This window comes from Suncus etruscus, chromosome 11 (assembly GCF_024139225.1).
Source record: "Suncus etruscus isolate mSunEtr1 chromosome 11, mSunEtr1.pri.cur, whole genome shotgun sequence".
In the NCBI taxonomy this organism is placed as follows: domain Eukaryota; kingdom Metazoa; phylum Chordata; class Mammalia; order Eulipotyphla; family Soricidae; genus Suncus; species Suncus etruscus.
Genome location: NC_064858.1, coordinates 108,895,480 through 108,919,371, shown reverse-complemented (window position 1 = coordinate 108,919,371; position 23,892 = coordinate 108,895,480). Strand labels below are relative to the sequence as shown.

Sequence of the window (23,892 nt, the reverse complement as noted above, 5' to 3'; positions counted from 1 at the left end):
TGGCTGTGCTCAGGAATCATCTCTAGTGGACTCAGGAGGATGCTGGGGATTGAACCCAGGTTAGCTAAATGCAAGGCAAGCACCCCATCCATTGTATTATCACTCTGTCCCCAAATCAGTCCAAGTTGGATGGCCGGGTGAGTGCTCAGGTCACATTCTTGTGCTCCCCCAAGGATCTGCTGCCTGTGTAAGAGGCTCACTCCTGAAGAGGGTACAGGGGACCTTGGATCCAAGTGGAAATGGGAAAGATGGGGCCTTACAGAGAACACTTAAGAGGACAATCTCTGAAAGGGCCCTCACACCCAGTTGAGTCTGGAAGGTGGGGAGGAAGAAAATATTCCCACTCCCCACAGCCCAGCAGCCTCCAGTATCTGTGAAATTTGGGATTAGCAAGGATAGCGACCTGGAAAACTCAGGGGTTCTCATCCAGCAGACTCTTGCCTCCTCTCCTGGGCCCATTCCTCAGAAGACACTCACCTGAAGAAGCCTTTGCAGCCTTCACAGGTCATAGCATTGAAGTGGAAGCCAGTGGCTCTGTCACCACACACCCCACAGATCCGAGGCACGTTTCGGTCAAAGTCGCCAGGGTCAGGCAGGGACGTGCTGGCCGCCATGGCCTCCATCCCTGCAAGAAGACAGAGCATAGTTGATCAGGGGGTCAAGTCAATGCCAGAACCTACTGGTCTCCTTACCCCCCCCCCCCCCGTACCCTCATAGTGCCAAGGAGTTTGGTGAAGCTCAATAGCAACTCAGAGTCAGGGTCTGATCAGGATTTTTTTTTTTTTTGGTTTTTGGGTCACACCTGGAGGTTCTCAGGGGTTACTCCTCCAGGATTCGAACCAACCACCTTTGGTCCTGGATCGGCTGCTTGCAAGGCAAACGTCGCTGTGCTATCTCCCTGGGCCCTGATCAGGATTTCTTTGGCGCCCTTTTTTCTGGAGGTTCCACCACCTCTCCTGATCGTCAGTGGCTGTGGGCACTGAAGATATTAAAGGGCTCTCTTCCCAATGGGGAAGCAGCTTTTTGCAAGTTTTGAGCCATAAGGATTCAAAGGCTGCCAGTGCAGCACCAGGGGTATGTTTGGCCTCTCAGACTCCACCATCTCTGTCTGAAGAAAACGGATTGACATTTGAGGGTGTGCAGATGACGCGTGAGCAGGAGTGCAGTGCTGGCCTCTGCTTAGCAGCAGAACTACAGCAGACCAGAGGCTTCTCTCCTGCCCTGCCTACCCTCTGAGAGAAAATAAGGTCCCTCTTCTGCCCCCCCTCTTTTCTTGAGGAGGTGCAGAAAAGAGTACATTCCATGTCAGAGCCCAGCGATTCCCTGCTCCTCCCGGCCACTGGCCCAGGGATGACAACCTAGAAACCCTGCTGTCCTTCTGCCAAGACCATCAAGGTCTGCTTCAATATAAGTTTAACATGGTGCTTTGAAGGGACTTCTGGGGAATGTGAACCAGAGACTGATAACAGAATAATGAGGGGATGGTTTTTGGTCTCTTTTTTTTGGAAGTAGGAAAAGATTCTATTTGGGTTCTGAGGAAGGAGAGGAAGAGGATAAGAAAGAGAAAATAGCTCACTCAAGAGAGAGCCCCAGTGCACATCTCACAGTTTAAGTAAGAAAATAGGAAAGCATGGAAGTCCACATCTCAAAAGGGATGATGTGGGCAATATGTGCTCAGACATCCCAGATCCAGGTCACACCTGAGTCAACCGGGGATGTTTTTCATAAAGAGACATTATTGCCTGAAGATGGAGCAGATGAGCCAGGCAGAACAAAGAAAACAGTGAGCAGCATTAACTACTTTGGGAATTTTTTCACACAAGGAGGCACACTGGGCCCTCGCTTCACTTGCTCTTCTGATTCTGACCTCTTGTCTGTCTGGGTACCTCAGGCTACCCCCAAATAGTTTGAGATTCTGCTGCCTCCCACTGGTGTCTGAGTCCTCCTAAGCATCACGATGGTTCAGGGATTCTTCTCAGGGGAAAGGAGAGGTGAGAGAAAGCAGGTGTGAGGGCATAAGTGCCTTCCCTACCGCTGCACACCACAGTCACCTGGGCGCCCACCCTGAGGTGAAAGGCAGTGGAGAGATGTACTCAGATACTCAGATGGCTCTGAGTATCTTTTTGTTTTCTTTCCAGAGCTTGTGTAGAGCTCAGGGGCGATTTCTGGCTCTGTGCTCAGGAGTGACCTCTGGTGGTGCTCAGGAACCATGTGTGGTGACCCCATTTGAACCAGGATCAGTGGGATAAAAGGGAAGTGCCTGACCCTGGACAATCTCTGTCCTTATTTATGAAGACTGCCCAGGATGTCTGCTGGGGTTGGCTTAACAAAGGACACAAGACTCCTATTTCATCTTCATATTCCTTACAGGGCTGAGTGCTACTACTATTATTTCACTCTTTACAAATGAGCCTCAGATACCATCTCACGCCACAGAGACTGGCACACATCACAAAGAACAAGGACAATCAGTGGGGCTGGAAAGATAGTACAGCAGTAGGGAGTTTGTCTTGCAAGCGCCGACCCAGGACCAACGGTGGTTAGAATCCTGGCATCCCATATGGTCCCCCATGCCTGACAGGAGTGATTTCTTGAGCAGAGAGCCAGGAGTAACCCCTGAGCATCGCCAGGTGTGACCCAAAAACAAAACAAACAAACAAACAAAAGAATAATCAGTGCTGGTTGGATGTGGAGAGAAAGGAACTCTCATTCACTGCTGGTGGGAATGCTGTCTAGTCCAGCCTTTATGGAAAACAATATGGAGATTCCTCAAAAAACTGGACACTGGGGCAGGAGCAGTGGTGCAAAGTGGTAAGGAGTGTCTGCCTTGCGCATGCTAGCCTAGGATGGACCGCGACTCGATCCTCCAGCATTCCATATGGTTCCCCAAGCCAGGAGTGATTTCTAAGCACATAGCCAGGAGTAACTCCTGAGCATCACTGGGTATAGCCCCAAACAAACAAACAAACAAACAAACAAAAAACTGGACATTGAGCTACCGTATGATCCAGCTATACCACTCCTAGGGATATACCCTAGAAACACAAAAACACAACACAAAAATGCCTTCTGCATACCTATATTCATTGCAGCACTATTTACAAAAGCCAGAATCTGGAAATAACACAGATGCCTAACAACAGATGAGTGTGTATATATGGTACATATACACAATGGAATACTATGCAGCCATCAGAAAAATAAAGTCATGAAAATTTCCTATACATGCATGGACATGGAAACTATTATGCTGAGTGAAATATGCCAGAGGGAGAGCGATAGACACAGAATAGTCTCACTCACATTTTAAGAAAAATAAAAGACATTATTGGAATAATGCCCAAAGACAGTAGAGATGAGGGCTGGAAGGACTGGCTCATGATATGTAGTTTACCACAGAGAGTGGTGAGTTCAGTTAGAGAAATAACTACACTGACAACTATCATGACAATGGTAGTGAACGAGAGAAGTAGAATGCCTGTCTTGAATACAGGGAGGGGTGAGGGGGAGGATGGAGACGGGGGCATTGGTGGTGGGAATGTTGCACTGGTGAAGGGGGGTGTTCTTGTTTTTTATAACTGAAACCCAAGTAAAAACATATTTGTAATCATAGTGCTTAAATAAAGGAATTAAAAATTAAAAACAATAAAAACAACCACAAAGGAGCCTCAGAGAAGCCATACCTTGAGGAGGAAGACTAGCAATGATGATTATGAAACACACAGCCTATTATACCTAATTTCGTTTCAAGTTCCATAAAGAGTTTCAATTCAAGGAAAGCAAGAGCAGATACGAATGGGGCACTGTCATTTCCAAAGGGATCCAGACACAGCCCTTTCTCCTTCAGCTTTTCTGTTACTAAGTCTTTATAACAACAACAATAACAACAACAAAACAACAATAATAAAAACTCGGTTGCCTTTTCTGTTCACCTTTGATTGTTCACCATTAACTATGAAGCAATAGTACTTGAGGTTAAGGTTGCCTTGCAGGTGGCCCACCTCAGTTTGATACCGGGCACTGCAGAGAGTCCACTGAACACCACCAAGATTGATCCTGAACACAGAGTAGGACATGTCCTGAAAACCAATACATAGGCGCCATAGTAAGAGCCCCTTTCAGCAGTTACGGTCTTACATGTGGTTGACCTGGGTTCCAGCTCCATCACTATATACGGTCTCCTAAACACTACCAGAAGTGATCCTAGACTGCAGAGCCAGGAGTCAGCCCTGAGCACTGCTGAGTATAACTTCAAAAACAAACAAACAAACAACCAAACACCTACAACCAATAAATAAATAAACTGCAGAGAAAGAGACATGTACAGATTTGTTATAGAATTTTGAGGGGGGGAGGGTAAGATTAGAACTGGGACAGCAGAAAATATTAAACAACTCGGTTCTATTTCTAGGTCTGGTAGGTACATGATCTTTTTGGTCTTTCTTCTTTTTTAAATCACTATTTTATGAGTTATATGTCTGTCTGGGTCCACAAAACATTCTGTACTTTAAAACAATTAACAAGAAAGACTGCCCCTGAGTTTGCCAACACTGTTCCTGTAACCCATTTTAAGGTCAAGGTCTAGGCATCTGCAGCGTCCCACAGTCAAGATGTGGGCAGGGGCCCCTGAAGCCCCAAACCACTGTGGAGCAGTAAGGGACATTCTCTAGGATGCTTGTGGTTTAACCCCAAGTCAGCTGAGATGTCGCAACCCCAGGTCATCATCTCATTGCTACAGAGTGAGTCTGTGGCACTCAGGAGATTCAGTGGATTTGGTTAGAAAAAGAGGAATGAAGACAAATAAAATGTGTGTGTGTGTGTGTGTGTGTGTGTATGTGTGTAGAGGAATATTAACCAAATCAGTCCATAGTGTTTCGCTTATTTGACAATGTTATGATGAAGGACAAGGAGCCCATATGACATGACACATGGCAATAGTACCATCCCATCCCACAGAAATGGAAGGGGAGAGACATTCAGCTTCCACTCAGTCTGGACCTCAAAGCCAGTCCCAGACGCCAATGAGAATCCACACAGCAGGGACTGAACCTTGGGGGATGTGACTTGCTGGAGGCACATCTGCCATGACACCACAGGTGGGTGAGGTGAGATGGGCATCAGGGAGTTAGGGCAGCTCAGGAAGTTGGCGAGGAGGGGCAGCAGCCTTCCTGCTCTGGGCGCTCCTCCTTCCACAGCAGCAGGGGCCACGGGCTTATTTTTAAGGCCACTCCCAGGTATGCCCTTGTAGGATGCTGGGAAGAGCAGAGAGTAGGTAGTCTGTGGGCCACTGAGCACAGGAAGGAGCCCGCCACCCTGACTAGAGTGCAAAGGAGCCCCGGGGAAGTGGTTCTGTGCCGGCTGGGATGGCCGTATGGGCCCTGGAGTTCTGGGCCTGTTCCAAAGCCCGGTGTCTGGGATTTGTGTGGAGACATGGCATGGGTGGGGGTGGGACATGTGTCGCGGGGGTAAAGACAGCGATGCGCAGCTTTCCAACAGGATGTTCTCTGCCACTTTTAGCTCTTCCCCAGACATTCTTGATACCCCTGGCCTCAGAGAAGGGGAGAAGGCTGAGGGGGGCCAGACCCCCTGGGTTTTGTGACAGGATGAGTCACCAAGGGCAGAATCTCAGCCTCCCCACTTCTAGCCACATTCAGACCAGGTTGTCCACATTTAGAGACAGACAGACAGACGACGAGGCCAAGTGGGTACAGAGAGGATGATTATTTTCTTATTTTGTTTGTGGACCATACTCGGTGATGCTCAGGGCTTATTCCTGACTCTGCACTCAGGAATCACTCCTGATGGTGCTCAGAGGACCGTATGGGGTGCTGAGAACCAAACCCTAGGTTAGCCATGTGCAAGGCAAACGCTTTTCCTGCTGTACTATCATCCTGGCCCCAATGATTGTTTTCTTATCCTGGACGTGTAAGGTTTTTAGCAGCCAGATCCAGGTATATCAGCGCCTTGTAGTTTTTTTAAGTATATGAGGCCCTACTAGGCGCCAACTGCTCAGCTCTGGCCTCATGTCCTCACCCAAGCCTCCTTCTAGAGCTGGTTGCTGAAGAGTAGCCCTGTGACACCAGAGCCGCACCCCAGCCCAGAGCACTCGAGTGACCTGCCGAAGGTCCCAGGGTGGATGGAGTGGCGTGCTTCACTGTGCTCCTGCCACGTCCTCCCTTGCAGATAATCACCACACAGACACTCAGCCGCTGTGCCAAGTCCTGCACATACGCTCACTCATTTAATCTTCACAACAACCTTGTTGGGCGGGTACTGTTATCACCCCTCTTTTAGGCGTGGGAAAGCCAAGGCACAGAGACATTGATTGTCTTCAGGGCCTGGATTGGAAGCCAGGCAGCTTAGCTGTCGCTCTCAGTCATTTCTCCCACCCTACGCCTTGGACACCCTTCAGTTCTGTTGAGCTGAATCAAGAGGACAATCCACAAGTTGGGAGGAGGGACATTCATAGTAATTTCCTGCACCCTGAGATGGGCTGAAAGAGGCCTTGGTCAGCATGCCTTTCCCTTGGTCAGCCTATCCCTCTAATCTGGAAAGACCCTGTTGTCACATGGGCCTCTCCCCTGTATGCAGCTGTGCAGATATTCCTTTCAGAAAACATTATCTTAAACTTAGTTTATAGGGGGGCTGGAGCAGTGGGACAAGCGGTAGGATGTCTGCCTTCCACGTGCTGACCTAGGAGGGACCGCATTTCGATCCCCCGGCATCCCATATGGTCCCCCAAGCCAGGAGTGATTTCTGAGTGCATAGCCAGGAGTAACCCCTGAGCATCACCGGGTGTGGCCCAAAAACCAAAAATAAAATTAGCTTATAGACCCAGGGATGCAGGATGTGAACAAAGGTGAAGGATCTCATTAAAGATAAGAAAAAAAGAGAGAGAAGTGGAAAAACCCCACTAAACACCACCCTGTTTCCCACGTCATACAACACCCCACAGAACCCTCAATTTATGTTCAGAGTACAGAGCACATCCCACTCTGTTGCTTGTAGGCTCACCCCACACCCAGCAGCCCTTTTGTGTGTCAGAATTTCAAGGACTCAGTCCCCTAGTGCTGAGTCTGAAAAAGTGGTCTGAGGAAGTAGAAGGGAGCCCCGGCTTCCATTCCTTTCGGGTCTGCACCCCACATCAAACCCGCCTGAGCATGACCTCAGCCCTGAACTTGCCTTAGCGAGAAATGAGATAACATATTTCCTTCCAGTCATCGAAGCCACAAACACCGCCTCTCCTACACATGTCTGTCAGCTCGCATGACCTAGGCTCCCTTTCGAGAGACTTCCTTTTGATAGGTATCCATCCCAGCAGTCTCACTTACTGCTATCTTGTTGGATGGTGGCTGTGGGGTGTTCCAGGGAAGCCAGGATGAGAGAGTTCCACTGAAGTCCACCATATTCACTGAGCCCTCCTTGGGGTTCTGGGCACTAGTAAAGGCATTCGGCAGGAGGAGAAACTGTGGACAAGGTCTCTGACCTCTGCCATCTTTCTCAGCTTTGAAATGTGCAAAGCCAAGACCTGAATCCCATGAGGTCAGAGCTGAACTTTCTCCCTGACCAGGGGAACCCCAGTAGGATAGAGGGAGCCACCCACTGCCCAATAAGGGATGTGACTCTTCATGGAGAAGGACATGGGGGGTGGGAGGGTCCCCCTGCTGGGCTGGTGCCATAACCAGGTTCTTAGTTAGATATTAGCTCAAAGCTCTCATTTCTTCCAATAAGATTTCTAAGAGCAGAGGACAAGAGAAAATTCTTTGTTTCTCTAAACTTGGAGCACATGGAGTCAACTGTGTGACGGCTGTTCTCTGGAATAGACAGGACAGCCCGTGTGTGTTCTTCTGGCTACAGCTGCACATGTGCTTACGTGCCTTCTCTCGCTGCTTTTCATCTCATTAGCCTTTCTGTTTGGCTCACAGAGAGAGCCTGAACAGTGAGTGTGGCCGACCTTCCTTTTTATTTGTCAGCAATTTATTCCAGCTTGGGCAAAATTATAGCGTCGTCAGCTAGAATGACGGCCTTTCTTCACCACCCCCAACATACACTCATACTTCTTTTTCTCCCCAAAACAACCTTAGTCTTACATTCCAGAAACAACTGGATATGGTGATGATGAGGAAATCGGGTCTCATCGTCTCCCCTTTAAATAATGTTTTCTTAATACAGTGAGAATGTAGTAAATTCCTACATTCTTATTTAGTTTTTTTTGTTTGTTTTTCTTTTGAGCCACCCCTGGCAGTACTTCCTCCTGGCTCTGCACACAGGAATTACTGGCAGTTCTTGAGAAACCATATGAGATACCAGGGACTGAACCTGGGTTAGATGCCTGCAAGGCAAACACCCTACCCACAATACTATTGTTCTGGCTCCTGGAATTTATTTCTGTATATAGTAATATCCAAAATCAAACCCAAGAGATACATTTCAGGATAGCTTCAGATCAGAAGGAAAGTATTACCACCTAGTCCAACGATCCCTTAAATCCCTTCTGTATTATTCTGACTAATTTTCTAGCCTGAATTTGAGTATTTTCTCTATTACAGAGTCTCTCAGGTGACCCACTCTCTCCGGATGGCACTATGGTCAGGACTATCTTTCTTAGCACAGAAGCAGTAGCCCATGACTTCACTCCCAATAGATCAGTTCTTCACATCCATCTAAGATATATTTACCACGGGATCCTTGGAGGATGGGTCAGTGGGAACATTATGGGGCACCATGGTGCAAATTAGGGAAAAATTCATTCTTCACCTGCCAATGAATCATCATATAAAATTTTTTGAAAAATCTATGTAATTTAAGATGTGAGTGAGGTTTCAGGGGGAGAAACAGAGGGAGTTAATTTGGGGTCCATTTAATTTTAAGTCCTTTACTTTGCAGGTATGATCATGTCCACAAGGCAAGGATATGGTCAGGCAAGGCAGCCTAAGGAGAGGAGTTTGCAGCCCATGATAAGGGCTGAGGACAGAGGGTGAGGAGCTCTGTAAGACAGACAGGCTACTTCATCCCTGGCTCAGTCATTTTGGGGGGTGGGGGAGAATAATGTCCTATAGGAATAATGCCAAGTAGCTCTGCCACACTGTTTTGGACTGCCTGGATAATAGGGAGTTAGGTGTTAAGTAAATGGCTGATGACCCAGTGGTGGTGGTGGTGGTTGGAGGTTACTCCAGAAGGTGGTTTTCATTTGGTTTGTTTTTAATGTGAGGGAGATTATTTTTTAATTTTTATATAGATATACTGTGATTTACTAAGTTGTGTTTTAGGCACTACCACTAGTGTCAACTTTCCTCTACAAGTGTCCCCAGGTTCCCTCCCAGACCCCCAAGGTGGTTCTCACTGTCTTAGTAAAACATTTGGTGAATTTCTCTTACTATCAGGAGTTAGTGGCTCACTCCACAGAAGCCAATCTACAGTCTCCCACTCTTTGGCCACTCATCCCAATTCACCATCGTCTCCCTTTAGGGGGTACTAGCAGGCAGGGTCTTGGAACTGAACAGAAAGAAGCCCGAGGCAGGAACTCTGGGGGCCTTGGCAGTAGGGCTGGAGGCACACAGCTTGCTTAGATATGTTCCACTTCTTATCAACAATTATTCCTGCAAGCTGCTCTTTTTCCAGTGGAAACTCTGCCTTCAGCTTTGTCAACAAGATTTCTGGGTTGATTACGGCTCTCCAGGTAGCAGGCAGGCCATGCCCTGTCATTGCCGGAAAGCGTGGGCAGCAGCAGTGGCCAGTGAAGCGTAAGTGGCCCATTCATAAAGGCAATCCAGGTTCTCAGGTGTCACAGTTGAAGTAACCAAGTCCATTGGGGGATGTGACTTGTCCAAGGCCCCTTGACCAGGAGTCCACCATTTCAAAGCCCATGTATTGCCTATCAAAATCTTGAGCAGCCTCCCAGGGGACAGTGGGGTGGAGACAGTAAGGGCCCAGAGGAAGCCTACTTTACTTAGTTTACCTTAGATGGCATCACTAAGAAGAGACCTGGCATTCGTGCCATCACCGGAGATTTGGGGCTTGGAAAAGAAGAAAGCCTGTGGGCCTCAGTGAGGTGTGAAGGACAGGAAGCCTGTTTTTGGTGACAAATGTTTCACCCCAAACAATTCCCAGGAAACCCCATGTATGAGGAACTGAGAAGAAACACCACACCACCCGCTGTGGTTTACAGAAAGTCTGGCTGCTCAGGGTAAGGGAAAAAATATTATTGCTATTTCTTCTACCTTTCTATCTCTTCTATATCTCAGCAAGAAGTTGAGTCACAAACTTGGTCTTCTCTTCTACAAGACAGATAAGTCTGTGGCTTCCAAGGAGGCATAGATTGCAAAGCGCGCCATTGCTTTTTCTTACCTCTCTTATCTTGTGTCCTCTGTCATCCAGGCCCGGTCTTCAGGAGAGGTGAGACAGAAAGGACCACAAAGTTTAATCCATAGTGGTAGGAAGGTAAGAGGGCTCCAGGTGGGAGCCAAAGAGATAATAACTTGATTCCCCCAAACACTTCCAAGAATGATCCCTAAGCATAGACCCAGGAGAAAGTCCTGAGTGGGATTCCAAACAAAACTAAAACAACAACAAAAGAAGATTCCAGGCAGATAATACTGCGTATGCAAAGGCAGAGAGACATGAAGGAAGGGGCTTGTTGGAGCCTGAGCAACTAGTTCAGTGGGTCAGGGGAGTGAGTCAAGCTCACCACCTCCCCCAGATCTGTAGAATACCATCTCTCCTCTCTTGAAAAATTCCTTTAGTAAGTCCAGTGAGCTGGGATTTGTAAATACCAGGACTTGTAAACTATTATAATATTTTGACGACATTCAGACTCCATTTTGGATTCCTACGCCAACCTGTATCTACCTTGCACAGTGTAAAGAACATCAAAAGGGGTCTGTCTCCCACAGGATCATGGAGCAAAGAGGTCCTAAGCAGCGAGGCCTTTTTTTGGTGGCCCTCTTGAAGTCACAGAAGTGTATAAGCAGAGCCACTGTCCTCTGTGCTCCTTTGAGGATTTCTTTACCCTGGGAACAAGACCAGCTAGAAATGGAGCTGGAGAGTTGTGGAAAATTTGGCCCAAGCAAACAGGTAAAAAAAATAGTGAATGAATAAAAGGTCCTATAGGGGCAGATGGAACTTTGTGAACAAATTATTTCAACCTCATCAGTTTCAACCTGGCTGGCTGGCCAGGGCTGCAGATAGGGTTACTGGGCACGGAGAGAGTTGATTTATCATACAGTCAATAGGTCCCGATGCCTATCCCTACCAGGTCTCAAAGTCTCTCCCCATCAACAAGGTCACTTCCTTGTTGTCCAGAGTCCCTTTAAGGAAGGGCAAGTGGCACAATACCCAATGCCAACAAACAACCTGGACAGATGCAAAAAGTCCTTTATCTTGTGGGCACACAGAACATATGCTCGCTGTTAGTAGTCATACAGGCCGGGCTCTTTTCCAGAGAGCAAATTGAAGAAAACCCTCTTGCTTCAACCTTCCAGGTATAGATGTCTTAATTTATCTGGAAGAGTCTTCCCCAGAGTCACATAAGCGTAGGAAATAGCTGCCCTTGTCCTAATACACAAACCCTCCTCAAATTCTAGTCCCTTCCCCAGCCCTACTCATTGGTTTCCTTCCAGTTCCCTGTTTCCCTTTGGTATCCAGAGGCAAAGATGGAAGGACTGTGCTGCCAGAGCCACTTTCAGTGCTGCCTCAGGGCATAGGAAAAGGACAACGAAGGGCTCAGCCCTCAGCTGTCTGTGGCAGCCTCTCCCTACCCCACTGCCCACCTACCAGCTATATGAATTCTCATTACTTTTCTTTTTATTGTTTTCTTTTTGGGGGGGGCACACCCTGCAGCGCTCACTCCTGGCTCTGCACTCAGAAATTGCTCCTGGCAAGCACAGGGACCATATGGGATGCTAGGATTCGAACCACCGTCTGTCCTGGCTTGGCCTAGTGCAAGGCAAATGCCCTACCGCTATGCTATCTCTCCGGCCCCAGAATTCTCATTCTTGTCCCTCAGCAGCCTAGCAGCAGAAGCAGATGTTACTGGAGAAGAAATCAGAAATGACGTCCAAGCCTGAGAGAAGGTCTGTCTCAGCAGGTGGGTAGGCACCACTCTGTCAGCTGGTGTTCCTGCTACTTACTGCAGGGGAGAAGGCCCATGGCCGTAACCCAGGGAGAGAAGTGGCAGCCTCCTCCATCCATTTCCCCCTAACTTCCTCCTTTCTTTTCCCAGAACTTCTCTTAACCTGAAAAATAGCCCTGCAGTAGACTCTTCAGTAGCCCAGATTGAAGTTTAACAGAGACAAAAATAATTCCCCTGGAGTGAGCTATTTTCTGACCAGTTTCGGGAACAATAGCTCAGGGGGACAGGCCGTGGGTGTAGGTTTGGGGAGGAGGCTGGCCCTGGGCCACCCCTTGGTTCAAGGCCTTTTCCACCCACTTCTCCTGAGGAGGATTTATAGGGTGATAGGACCTTAGTTCTACTGAGGTGCTCAGAACTTACTGGCCTGTGGATGCCACCTGAGGAGTAAGAGAGGACGCAGGGGTCCTCAAACTTTTTTTTTTGGTTTTTGGGCCACACCCGGCCGTGCTCAGGGGTTACTCCTGGCTGTCTGCTCAGAAATAGCTCCTGGCAGGCACGGGGACCATATGGGACACCGGGATTCGAACCAACCACCTTTGGTCCTGGATCGGCTGTTTGCAAGGCAAACACTGCTGTGCTATCTCTCCGGGCCCCGTCCTCAAAACTTTTTAAACAGGGGGCCAGTTCACTGTCCCTCAGACCATTGGAGGGTCTGACTATAGTAAAAACAAAACTTATGAACGAATTCTTATGCACACTGCATATATCTTATTTTGCAATGAAGAAACAAAACAGATACAAATACAATATGTGGCCCGCGGGCCATAGTTTGAGGACCACTGGAAGGGATCTGGGATTCCCTGAACCTTAGGCTTCAGTCCTTCCTGTGGAGTGGGAGGAACAAGAAAACACTGCTGTCTACCAAGCCACAGGAAGGATATATGACACAAGTCAAAATATGCCCTATTTTGACTTGCTTTACAGAACTGGAATATCAGTCGAAATAAACTATTTCAGGGGCCTTATAAAAATGATTCTTGAAGGCATTTGAGAGAAGGAGAAGGATTAAATTCAGGGATTAAGTAGAAGGCTGGGAAAACCATTCTCAAGTGCAAGGGAGCTTGATTCTCCTGGTGGCAGTTTGAGGCCATAGCCGGGGGTTTCATGGCAGCAGTGCTAAGGGGCGTCCAAAGCCTTTACAGCCTGATGTCCAGATTCTACTTCCACTTTGGGTTTGTTTTATCTTCATCGAGATGCTGTGATTTACGATACTGTTAATTCTAGTTTTATGTATACTATATGTTTTTGCCCAGGTAACTTTTTTTTTAACTCATCTCTTCTTCTGACTTATCTATGCAATACTTTAAATAAAAAAAAAAATCCTTGGGAAATGTCTAAAAGGGAAGACAGAGTGGCAGAGGCAAGCAGAAAGGACCTGGACAAGAAGGGAGCATAGGAGAGAGGATTCCTTCATGGAATATCATAAGATGGAAATATACCGTGAGAACACAGAGAAAGAAGTGCTGCATTATTAAACATTACTTAGTGCTGGGAGGGGCACACAGGGGAGTGCTCGTTCAAGTCTATGCTAAGTAATTCTCTATAAACGGGTCTCTTGATCCTACTTTATGCAACTGTCACCTATTAAATGAGGAACTGGACCCTCAATTCTTGCAGACATCCACTAATTATTCTATCTTTTCATTTTTTTATCTTTATGATTATTTGGGGGGTCACACCTGGCGGTGCTCAGAAGTCACTCCTGGCAAGCTGGGGGACCATAGGGGATGCTGGGTTTTGAACCACCATCTGTCGAATCGGCTGTGTGCAAGGCAATTGCCCTCCCTCTGTACTATCACTCTGGCCCCTATTCTTTTCTTTTTGGTTTTTGAGTAACACCCCGCGGCACTCAAGGGTCACTCCTGGTTCTACGCTCAGAAATCACTCCTGGCAGGCTCGGGGGACCCTATGGGATGCCGAGATTCGAACCACCCTCCTTCTGCATGCAAAGCAAATGCCTCACCTCCATGCTATCTTTCCAGTCCCCCTAGTCTATCTTCTTAAAATTAGTTTTCAATTCCTACGAAACAGAGTTTCCACTTTGGAAAAAAGCCGTCCCCAGCGGTATGTGAGAGCCTGGGTTCAAGGCTTGGAACAGTTTGGTCTCAGTAGGGCTCCTGCTGCTGCAGCTCCTTTGCTGTTTGAGTGGTCTAGAACCACCCCTTGAGACCAGGCTTCCGTGTGCAGACCATCCCACCTTCAGCCCCATTCATAAGCCACCTGGCTGGACCTCCCAGGAGCAGCCACTATGGGAGGAATTGCCCAGGCCAGCGAGACACAGCACAGAGGACAAGGACTGGAGGCAGTGTGCCACAGAGCAACCCTGCTTCCCTGCTGCCAGCTGCATGCCCAGACCTGTGGTGGAGCTCCATATTCTCAATGAGCAAATACACCACGTAGCCTACCTCACAGATCTGGGAGGATTAAAGGAGAAGGTGTTTGGAAGTATCCAGCACTACGAGGACAGCCATCCCCGAAGAGTAAATGCTAGTGTTGACATGTACAGAGATAACTGAAGAGAAGTCAGCTGAGTTGACTTTTTGGCTTTTGGGCCACACCTGAAGATGTTCAGTGGTTATTCCTGGTTCTGCACTTGGGAATTATTCCTGGAGGTATGGGGTGAGGGGACCATAGGGGATGCTAGGGAAGAAATCTGGATGGACTGTGTGCAAGGCGCACACCCTACCCACTGTCCTATCACTCCAACCTCCATGAGTTTCTTTTTAAAGATGTGTTAATGACATAAAAATAAGGTTGCTCTTCAATTGTTCATTTTAATTCAGGGACTCAACCTATCTACAAACATATATTTCCCTCCAATAGACATCTAATGAGTGATTCTGCGATATGCTGAGTGTTATGCTGCATGGTAATACTTAGGGATGGGATTCAGACCTGTTCGCAATGACTCACAGCACAGCAGGGAAATGAAATAGTCACAACATTATGAGGTAGAGCCGAGCCCAATGATCTCCCCTTCCTGACCTGTCCCAATGTCCAGGAACATTTTATTCCAAAGGGATCGGGGTCTATAACTCTTTTGCTAGGTGTCACACCTTTCTGGAACTTTACTGAGAGATCTCCAGTGGGGGGCTAGCTAATTTAACCTCCACTTTCTCAGTCTGCATTCTTTTTTTAAATTAATTTTATGTTTTATTATTGTTTAGCATTTTATATATAAAAAAAGACCCTTCACCAGTACAACATTCCCATCACCAATGTCCCAAGTGTCTGTCTGCATTCTTGATTTCTCCCACTGCATAGGTTAGCATACTTCTAAGTCAATAAAGCTATTCAGATCTGAAATGGAGTTCCTTATAATGGAATTTTACCTGAGGCAACCCATCCCCCCATGTCTTAACATCATGGCACCCACGGTGTGGATGTGCCTGCCAAATAGGCTGGCTAGAAGTTACTTCCCGCCCCTGGCAGAAGTCCGAAAATTCAGAGCCATTTGGAACAAAGAACTCTGCCCTGAAGGTGTTTTCCAGCATCAATTGGCCAGCCTGAAACTGTCCCATGTACCCTCCACGGGCACCACCTGCTGCCTTTTGTCCAGCCCTCATCATACTGGAAGAGACAGAGTCTCATTCAAGTGACTGGCCATGGAGGGAAAGCAGTGCCCACGAAGGAAGGGGCCCCAGACATAAGAAACCAGGCGTATAAACTCCGAGCAAGAAATTTAGCTTCTGAGCCACTTTGAACCTTAGTTTCCTCTTCCAAAAAATGGAGATAGCAACACCCCTTACCATAAGATTATTGACAGGCAGAAATGAGAAGATGAGTGGGACTGGAGGAGTGACAGTATACAGGGAGGGCACTGGCCTTGCACATGGCTGGGCTGGGGTTTGATCCCTGTCACCCTGAGCCCTCCAGGATTAATTCCTAAGAGCAAAACCAGGAGTAAGAACTGAGCAAAGTCAGACATGGTCCTCCCAAAAGAGAAAATGTGTAAACATTATCCCACATAGTGCCTGTGAGTGAAAATCTCCATTGGTTTATGAGGATTGTTAGTAGCTTTCAGCCTTACAGGGTCAAAGGTTGATGGAGAAAGAGATGCTAAGGGAGAATTGGGAGTGAAACTTGGTGACTATTTGGTGAGGTCCACCACTGAGTCCAGCATGGACTCGTTGACCAAGATGAGGTAGAGTGTTCTGTCCGTGGAGCTGACAGGCACAGACTAGATAAGTAATTACAGGATTGTGGGTTTGGGTGTCCCATGCAATTGCCCAGTGAGCCACATTCTTTTGTCAGTGGGTGGCTGGGTGGGTGGGCGGTTGGTTGGCTGTTTATGTGGCTGCCAGGACACTGGGATATCTAACACCTCTTAGACCCAGCACCCCCAGGCAGAGTGCTCACGTCTGGAAAGGGAGAGAGTCTGGGCATTCGTTTGCTCCTTTCCACTTGGCATCTCCTCTCCTTGTCTCTGCTCCACTTCTCCTACAGCCTTCTGTTCCTCAGATTGGACAAGTCAGAGGGCCAGAGAACAAACCCAGACTCTGAATAACTACACAGAGGCGACTTCAACATCAGTTGCCCTCAGTCAAAGCTAGAGACAAAAGTCAGCCTCATCTTTGTCCCCACCCTTTGTGCTTTCCAGTGAGTGACCACCCACACTGATTTGCTATTTCCACGTCCTCTTCTTAAAATTGACATACAAGGAAACCGCACGTCCTTCCCAGTCCATTTTATAAAATAAATGCAATTCATTGGTTATTAAATGAGCATCTACCATGTGCTCAGAATTGACATGCTTTGTAAGTTAAACTGGGTGGAACATCTTATGTTGGGGAAGATGGAGAGCCAGGGATCCCTTACCCACTTTCCATGTAAGCGGAGGAAAAGGGCTTCCAGTATTCCCAGAGACTCTTCACAGGGTTCTCATAGCAGGCAAGGGCAGGTAAGTGGCCTCTGATGCACAACACAGGCCAGAGAGCCAAAAACACGAGCAAAAACCCAGGCCCTCTCATATAGAATTATTATAGCTGAAAGGGATCTCTTCAGACTTCATCTAGTACCACTTTTTTCACTTCAAAAATGAAGTTTATATTACATGTTAAAACAATAGGGAGCACTAACAACTTTTGTCCCCCACTAAAAAAGTGATTTTGGGGGATATCCATCAGGAAAAACAGTTTGGCACATACAGTAACATCAAACAGGGAATTTCGTGTGACCCAACAATTCTGTTCCTGGGTATGTCCCGTAGAAACATATATACCAAGTTAACAAGTGCCACAGCAGCACTATCTTATCAAGAACAGTCTCCACTTGGAAACAACCCTGAGTTCCTTAACACGAGGGAGAATGTACCTATTATGGCAAATTCCTAGGAAGGGACTCTACACTCCAGAGTAAACTAACGAGTGAACTTCAGGAGCAAACTCGATTTATTTGAGTGAGTGAAGAGCATCACAGAGCACATAACGCATGTAAACTCCAACACATACCACTATAGGCTGTAAAGTGTTCCTGGACAATGATTTTCAAAGAAAAGCAAGAAAATAATTAACCCAAACTCAAAGTGTAATCACCGTTGGGGTAGAGAGTGAAGAAGGAGGTGTAAGTAGGAGGAGGAAAGGGGATATTTTACAGTACAATAAATGTTCCATTCCAAACTTAGGAGTGATTACAGGATATGTTCAGTTTCTTCTTAAATACTCTTGTGTGTATTTCAGAGTTAAAAGAAGACAGCAGAATAGAAAAGATAAAGAATAGAAGAACTAGAATCCCAGAGAAGAAAAATACTTTTCCCAAGTTCTTAGATGACAAAGAGATCAATTTGAGAGAACTGAGTTTAGTCAAGTGCCTGATAGCTATTCCCAGATCCGTAAGGGGTCTCTCATAACGATGGGTTTCAGGGTTAATCCTTTTGGAGACAACAGCCAGGAGCCTTCTTTTCACAGTTCAAACCAGAGGGTCTAGAGCAGAGCGTGGCACACGCACAGTAGGTTCTTATCAACTGAGCTGTTGTCTGTACATGCTTCTGGGAGGCTTGCTCAGTGCCAGGTAGCCTGGCATTGACTGACATCATCTGTAATCCTCACACAACTCTACAAGGGTGTTATTTATTATCCCAGTTTATAGATAAGGAAACTGAGATCCACAGAGATTAAGAAATTTGCCCAAGGTCACAGGCTAGAGAGTGACAAAGTCAGGATTTGAACTCAAAGGTCTCTGTCTCTGTCTCTGCCAGGCTGTGAAGCATAACTCCTGTTAGCACTGCCTGAAATTTCAACTGAACACTGAAGAGCCCTAGGAACACCCTGCTCCCCTTGCTGAAAGGCTCAGTTGAGAGTTTTCTCCTTCTTCCTCTGTCTCTGGGCTCTGACACTGAGAGGGCTTGTACGGCATTGCTCTGGTAGCAGCTGGCCCAGCAGAGCAGCAGTTCTGGGCTGACGATGCAGCCATGGGCAGGTTACCGCAGCTCTTTAAGTCTTGGTTTTCCCACCTACATGCTGGGGAGAAACTTGGTACTTGCTCTTAAGCGAGCCTGCAGATTAAAGGATAAAAGTCAGGTGATCGGCACTGAGGGCTAGAGTCCATCTTTCCCTCCCAGTGCCTCAACTTGGGCGTGTTCCTTAAGATTCGGCAGAAATGGAAAAGAAAAGGAGGCAACAGTTTAGAGTGGACCAAGGGGACAATGTTTTTATAGAGAGGTATAAAAAAAACCTGGGTGTATTTAGCAATGAATCATTGAATCAACCAAGTGGTTGGCTTCAAGCTGAAAGTGGTTCTTATTTGCCTATCAGGTCATGCGAATCTTACTTAGTTCATCCCAAGCCACGCTGGATTCTTGTCTACCAGAGTAAGGTACTAGGTTGGCCAGAGAGGCACTAAGTTCTGAGGATGCTCTGAGAGAGAGTCACTGGCTGGAAGGTGGCTGCCCCTGGAGTAACCTTAGGACAAACCCAACTTTCTCCCAGGCCAACTTGTCCAAACCTGTTAGCAAATCGAACCTGTTGTTCACACATGTGTGGCAGGCCTGTTCTGTGCAAGGCTGACGCCGAATGTGGCTGCGGCAGGAATCCACTGAGGTCAGATCCACATGTGAGTCTGTGTCATCCTGGCACACTGCTCAAGCCCCTTAGGACTCAGGCTTCCATTTGTCAATGGCCATGTGGCACTTGGAACAAGTAAGCTGAGCTCTCAGTGAGGAGTTGTTCCTGGAGCTACAACGCCAGTGCCAGCAGGTGGCACAAACTGGATGTGTCACCGGCAAAACCTCGGGGCCTCGCGGGTGCTCCCAGTACTTGGCATGCCACACCATTGCTTTGACCTGTTTCCACAGGGCCAGCGAGAGGCTGCAGCTTCCCAGGAATTGGCTGCTGGGTTGCGCCCAAACTCCCCTTTCCCGCTGGTGCAGCTGCCCACGCCCTGTCCAGGACCAGCATGCTCCCTTATGCAGAATAGGGACTTTGTGTGGCATTTCATTCTGGGAACACTACTGGTTCTATTCCTTGACTTGGGACCTGCAGGGCAGGTTTGTAAAAGCATGACACACTCTCGGTTTCCCTGAGCACGGTTGCTCCGGCCTCTCACCCCAGCCATTGATCCAGCCCAGGGTAGCACCCCATGAGGCATGCCCCATTCACCACTTTCAAGGAAGGGGCTTCCAACAAGTCTTCCACCAGAATCTTTCTTCCAACCAGAGAAAATACAGTCGCATAGTCATTGGGGAGATTTCACTCCCCCACATCTCAACCATACTCATGTCAGGCCTCTGGGGACTCTCCAAAGAGCCCGCCCAGAACATCTGTACCACAACCACGAGGACTAAGGACTCAGAAGAGAGGGAGGGCAGTTTCTCTTCCACATGTCACCATGGCAGGATGCAGTCACTGCCACCAACGCCTTATCGCTGGGATTGGGCAAGAATCAGACCTCACCCCAGACGATTTTGCTCATCGTCAGACCAGACTGGAGAGTCAAATCCTGGGATTTGATCTCAGGGCACTGTTCCATCACCTGCGCTGGCTCTGGCCTCTGCTCTGAGACCATTTCCCTGCAAACTGATTACAAGTGACCTGTGCTTGTCACCCACTGGGCAGCAACTATCCTTCCCTTCTGGGTTATTGTCTTGTTTCTGTCCTGAGCTTTTCAAGAGGACAGAGGGGACCTCAGTGAAGGTCTCTAGGAGATGGGAAGAACAAGATGAGGAGGCTGCAGTTATGGGGAAAGAGGGAAGAGGAAGTGTGAGACTGAGCCTTGGCTCCATTTTCAATTCCAATTCCCCCAGGGGCAGCTGAAGGGGACTTGGCAGCCGCCCTGTCCCTGTCTGAAGTGGGTGAGGCAGGAAAACCAAAAGTGAGGCCAGGTACATGCCAAGGGTGAAGAGAAGTCACAAGAGCAATAGATTGGGTCCTGGGAATGGATGGCCAGGAGCAGTAGAAACCAGAAATCAGTCGATAATCCCAGTGACCAGACTGGGGTGCTAGATTGCCCCAAGAAAAAAGCTGACCCCACCTCCCCCTCATCATAAAGCTCCACACCCATCTTTTGCTCATCATTAAGCTTATGGCCCCACTCCCTCCACCGTTCCTTCCTCTCTGTATTTGAACTCACATTCAGTAGGCCTCATACAGCTAGTTACTGTCCTGACAGAACTATTAAGAGTGGGGCCAGAGAGATAGCACAGCGGCAGGGCGTTTGCTTTGCATGTAGCCCACCCAGGAGGGACCCGGTTCACTTCCTGGCATCCCAGCCTGCCAAGTACAATTTCTGAGTGCAGAGTCAGGAGTAACCCCTGAGTGTCGCTGGGTGTGGCCCAATAACCAATCAATCAATAAATAAAGATAAAAAATAGAACTATTAAGAGAATCCACTTTCATTTTCAAAAGTGCCCAGTTTGGAGCCCATGAATGATCACTATATTACAATATATAATTATTATATATAAATATAATTACATTATGATCACTATATTACCTCCAGGAGAGGAAGGGGTAAAGGCAAACAGACAAAAGACCTAACTAGAAGATCAGGTTGGGTCCTCTCAGATATGCCAGAAGTAGAGGGAGAGCTTAGTACCACTGCCCATTTGGGGGCTCAGGTCATCTCAGATGGAGAGGCCTTATCTGGTGGGTTTTCTCCCCATGGTCCACACCCCCAAGCCCCAAGGACCATACTGGACATACCAAAGAATCAATTTTTTCTATGTCCTTACCTTTCTCTATCTGTATCTCAAACAGACTCAGAGCAGCAACAAATGGAAAACTCCAGTCCTTGCAACACTTTCCAGCTAGCAACCAACAGGAATGTCACCCTTGCTGACTCCGGGTGCTCCTGACTCAACCTCTATGACTGCTGGCACCCGACTACAGGTAGCAGGCTTCTAGCAGAGGTTCCAGTGACAACTCACATAGAACCAGTACTTATTTTGCGGGGGGGGGGGGGCACACCCGGTGACGCTCAGTGGCTACTCCTGGTTATGCACTCAGAAATCAGTCCTGGCTTGGGGGACCGTATGAGACACCGGGGGATCAAGCCAAAGTCCGTTCTAGACCAGCCACGTGCAAGGCAAACGCCTTACTGCTGTGCTATTGCTCCAGTCCCTGCACCAGTACTTTTATATATAAATTAAGTGTGATAGCTTTGGCTGAATCGAGGGGTCCAGAAATGTGAATTTCTGAATGTGAAATCATTGTAATCATTGGGATAATTACTGTCTCTTTTGGATTTGGGGTAAGGACTGACCAGAAATTCCATCTCCTATCAAGGATAATTTCTTGATCTGGCCCATTGGCCCCTTTCTTTCTTCCCAAGTTTAAAAGATTTTGGTTTGGGTCACTAACTCTTTGCTCAGAGAATTGTGGCTAGGAGGTTCATTTATTGCTTCTTCTGGGACATGGTCCAAACAGGTCTGTTCTGAGGCCAAACAGGGGAAGAAGTCTGAAAGGTCATAATGCAAATGTCCAGGGCAACTCATATAGAACATTGGGGGGGGGGGCACTCCTGGCTATGCACTCAGAAATCACTCCTGGCTTAGGGGACCATATGGGATGCCGGGGGATCGAACCAAGGTCCGTCCTAGATATGGTGTATGGAAGGCAAACGCCCTACTGCTGTGCTATTGCTCCGGCCCCTGCACCAGTACTTTTAAATATAAATCAAGTGTGATAGCTTTGGCTGAATCAAGGGGTCCAGAAATGTGAATTTCTGAATGTGAATTTAATTGAGGGGTTCAGAAAGAGTCTTCTCTCTCTCTTTCTCTCTCTCTTTCCCTCTCTTCCTCTCCCTCTCTCTCTCTCTCTTTCCCTTTCTTCCTCTCTCTCTTCCTCTCTCTCTCTCTCTCTCTCCCTCTCTTCCTCTCCCTCTCTCTCTCTCTCTCTCTCTCCTTTAGAATCCTTTATCCAGGAAAGGGTCCAAGACGTGGCTAATGAGGGACCTGCCAAACCAAAATCACGGGTCCCATCCCCATCAAAGACCATGGACTCCGCAGCTTTCAGCAGTTTGAGTCAACCCTACAGCCTGGTTGGGATTCTTTTCAAATCTCGGAAGCTCAGAGAAGCTACTGAGCAGAGCAGTAATCCTGAGGCCTATAATTTCTCCACATGTACTTGAAGAAACCCAAGAAAAGTCAGATAGAAATTTGTCGTCCTACTGTCTCCTGGTCAGCTGCGGACCAGTCCTGAAACCAGTTCACCAGGACCCAAGTTTCCTTCTAGTTTCTCCCAACACACACCAACCACTTGCAGCTCAGGAAGCTGAAGCTTCAGGCAGACTCCATCTCAGCAACCCACCCTCAACCTTCGGGAGCTAGATTCGAGCGTCTTCAACGTTCTTTGACTTCCCAGGTCTCAGCATCTTCCCAGGCTCTTTTGCACACCCACCTCACTGACACAGACGGGCTGCCCACACGATCTCCAGGCAGAAGTGGAATGAGGGGCTGGCAAGGTCTGCAGTGCCGGCTGGGATGGCCCTCCTGGTCCTAAGAGAAGGATGATAAGAGTGGCATTACCACCAGGTCACAACCCCCTGAGTGTCAACCCTCACTGGACCAGGATGGAGGCTCTCGTGAGTGCCGAACCCCTAGTTTCTTTCCCGCAGACGTGGCCAGTGCCAGGCACGGGCACGAGGGAGACGCTCTTCACGGGAAGCCAGAGCAGCGCTGAACTCTGCCCAGGAGAGCTTTGCAAGGCTCAGAAAGTGCCTGCCCAACTGCCTGCCTGAGCTCTGGCCCCTCTGGCTGCAGCTGAGCCCAGACGGGAGGCTGACTCACTCACCACACGGAGGAGGAGGAAGAGGAGGAGGAGGAGGAGGAGGAGATGCGGGAAGGGCTGGCGTTCAGACACCCAACCAAGGCTCTCCCACTAGGGCAACCTGGGCCTGCCCGCCTCAGTGGTCCACGGGGTGGTGGTGGTGGGCAGTGTCCACTGGAGACCACATGGTGCTCCCAACCAGATTCTTGCTCTGAATCCTCTCCACCCATCACCCAGAAATGGGGTTCCCTCATTCCCAAACAGCAATGGTTCCCTGAGCCCCCTCCCCAATTAGACGTTTGCTCTGGGCTTCCTCTGGACATCTATGGGCCCATGTCCTAAAACTACAAACACTCTCCAGAGCACTGGGGGTCGGGGGCAACTGAGTCTACCAATCAATGGCGGGGTCAGGTGGTTTATTTTCTTCTGCAAGTAACAAAAAGGAAAGAGGAGAAAAGTGAAACTTTCCGGTTCCAAAGACCCAAGCCCACCGAGGCAAGGGGCCGTGCTTGGGGCACAAGATGTCAAGGCTGCTGGCACCCGCCGCCCCGCAAGACCCTG

The 23,892-nt window shown here is 48.2% G+C and overlaps 1 protein-coding gene across 1 annotated transcript in view; it reads right to left on the bottom strand.

Annotated features, from left to right (window-relative positions):
• VDR (vitamin D receptor) overlaps positions 1-22,985 on the bottom strand; it is a 62,835-nt gene extending 39,850 nt beyond the window's left edge. The window contains exons 1-2 of the mRNA XM_049783220.1: positions 22,963-22,985; positions 478-625 (exon numbers count right to left, since the gene is read on the bottom strand). Of these exons, the coding sequence (XP_049639177.1) occupies positions 478-623 (146 nt within the window). The 5' untranslated portion in view covers positions 624-625; positions 22,963-22,985. The remainder of the gene's footprint in view (positions 1-477; positions 626-22,962) is intronic.
• Positions 22,986-23,892: the final 907 nt, after the last annotated feature.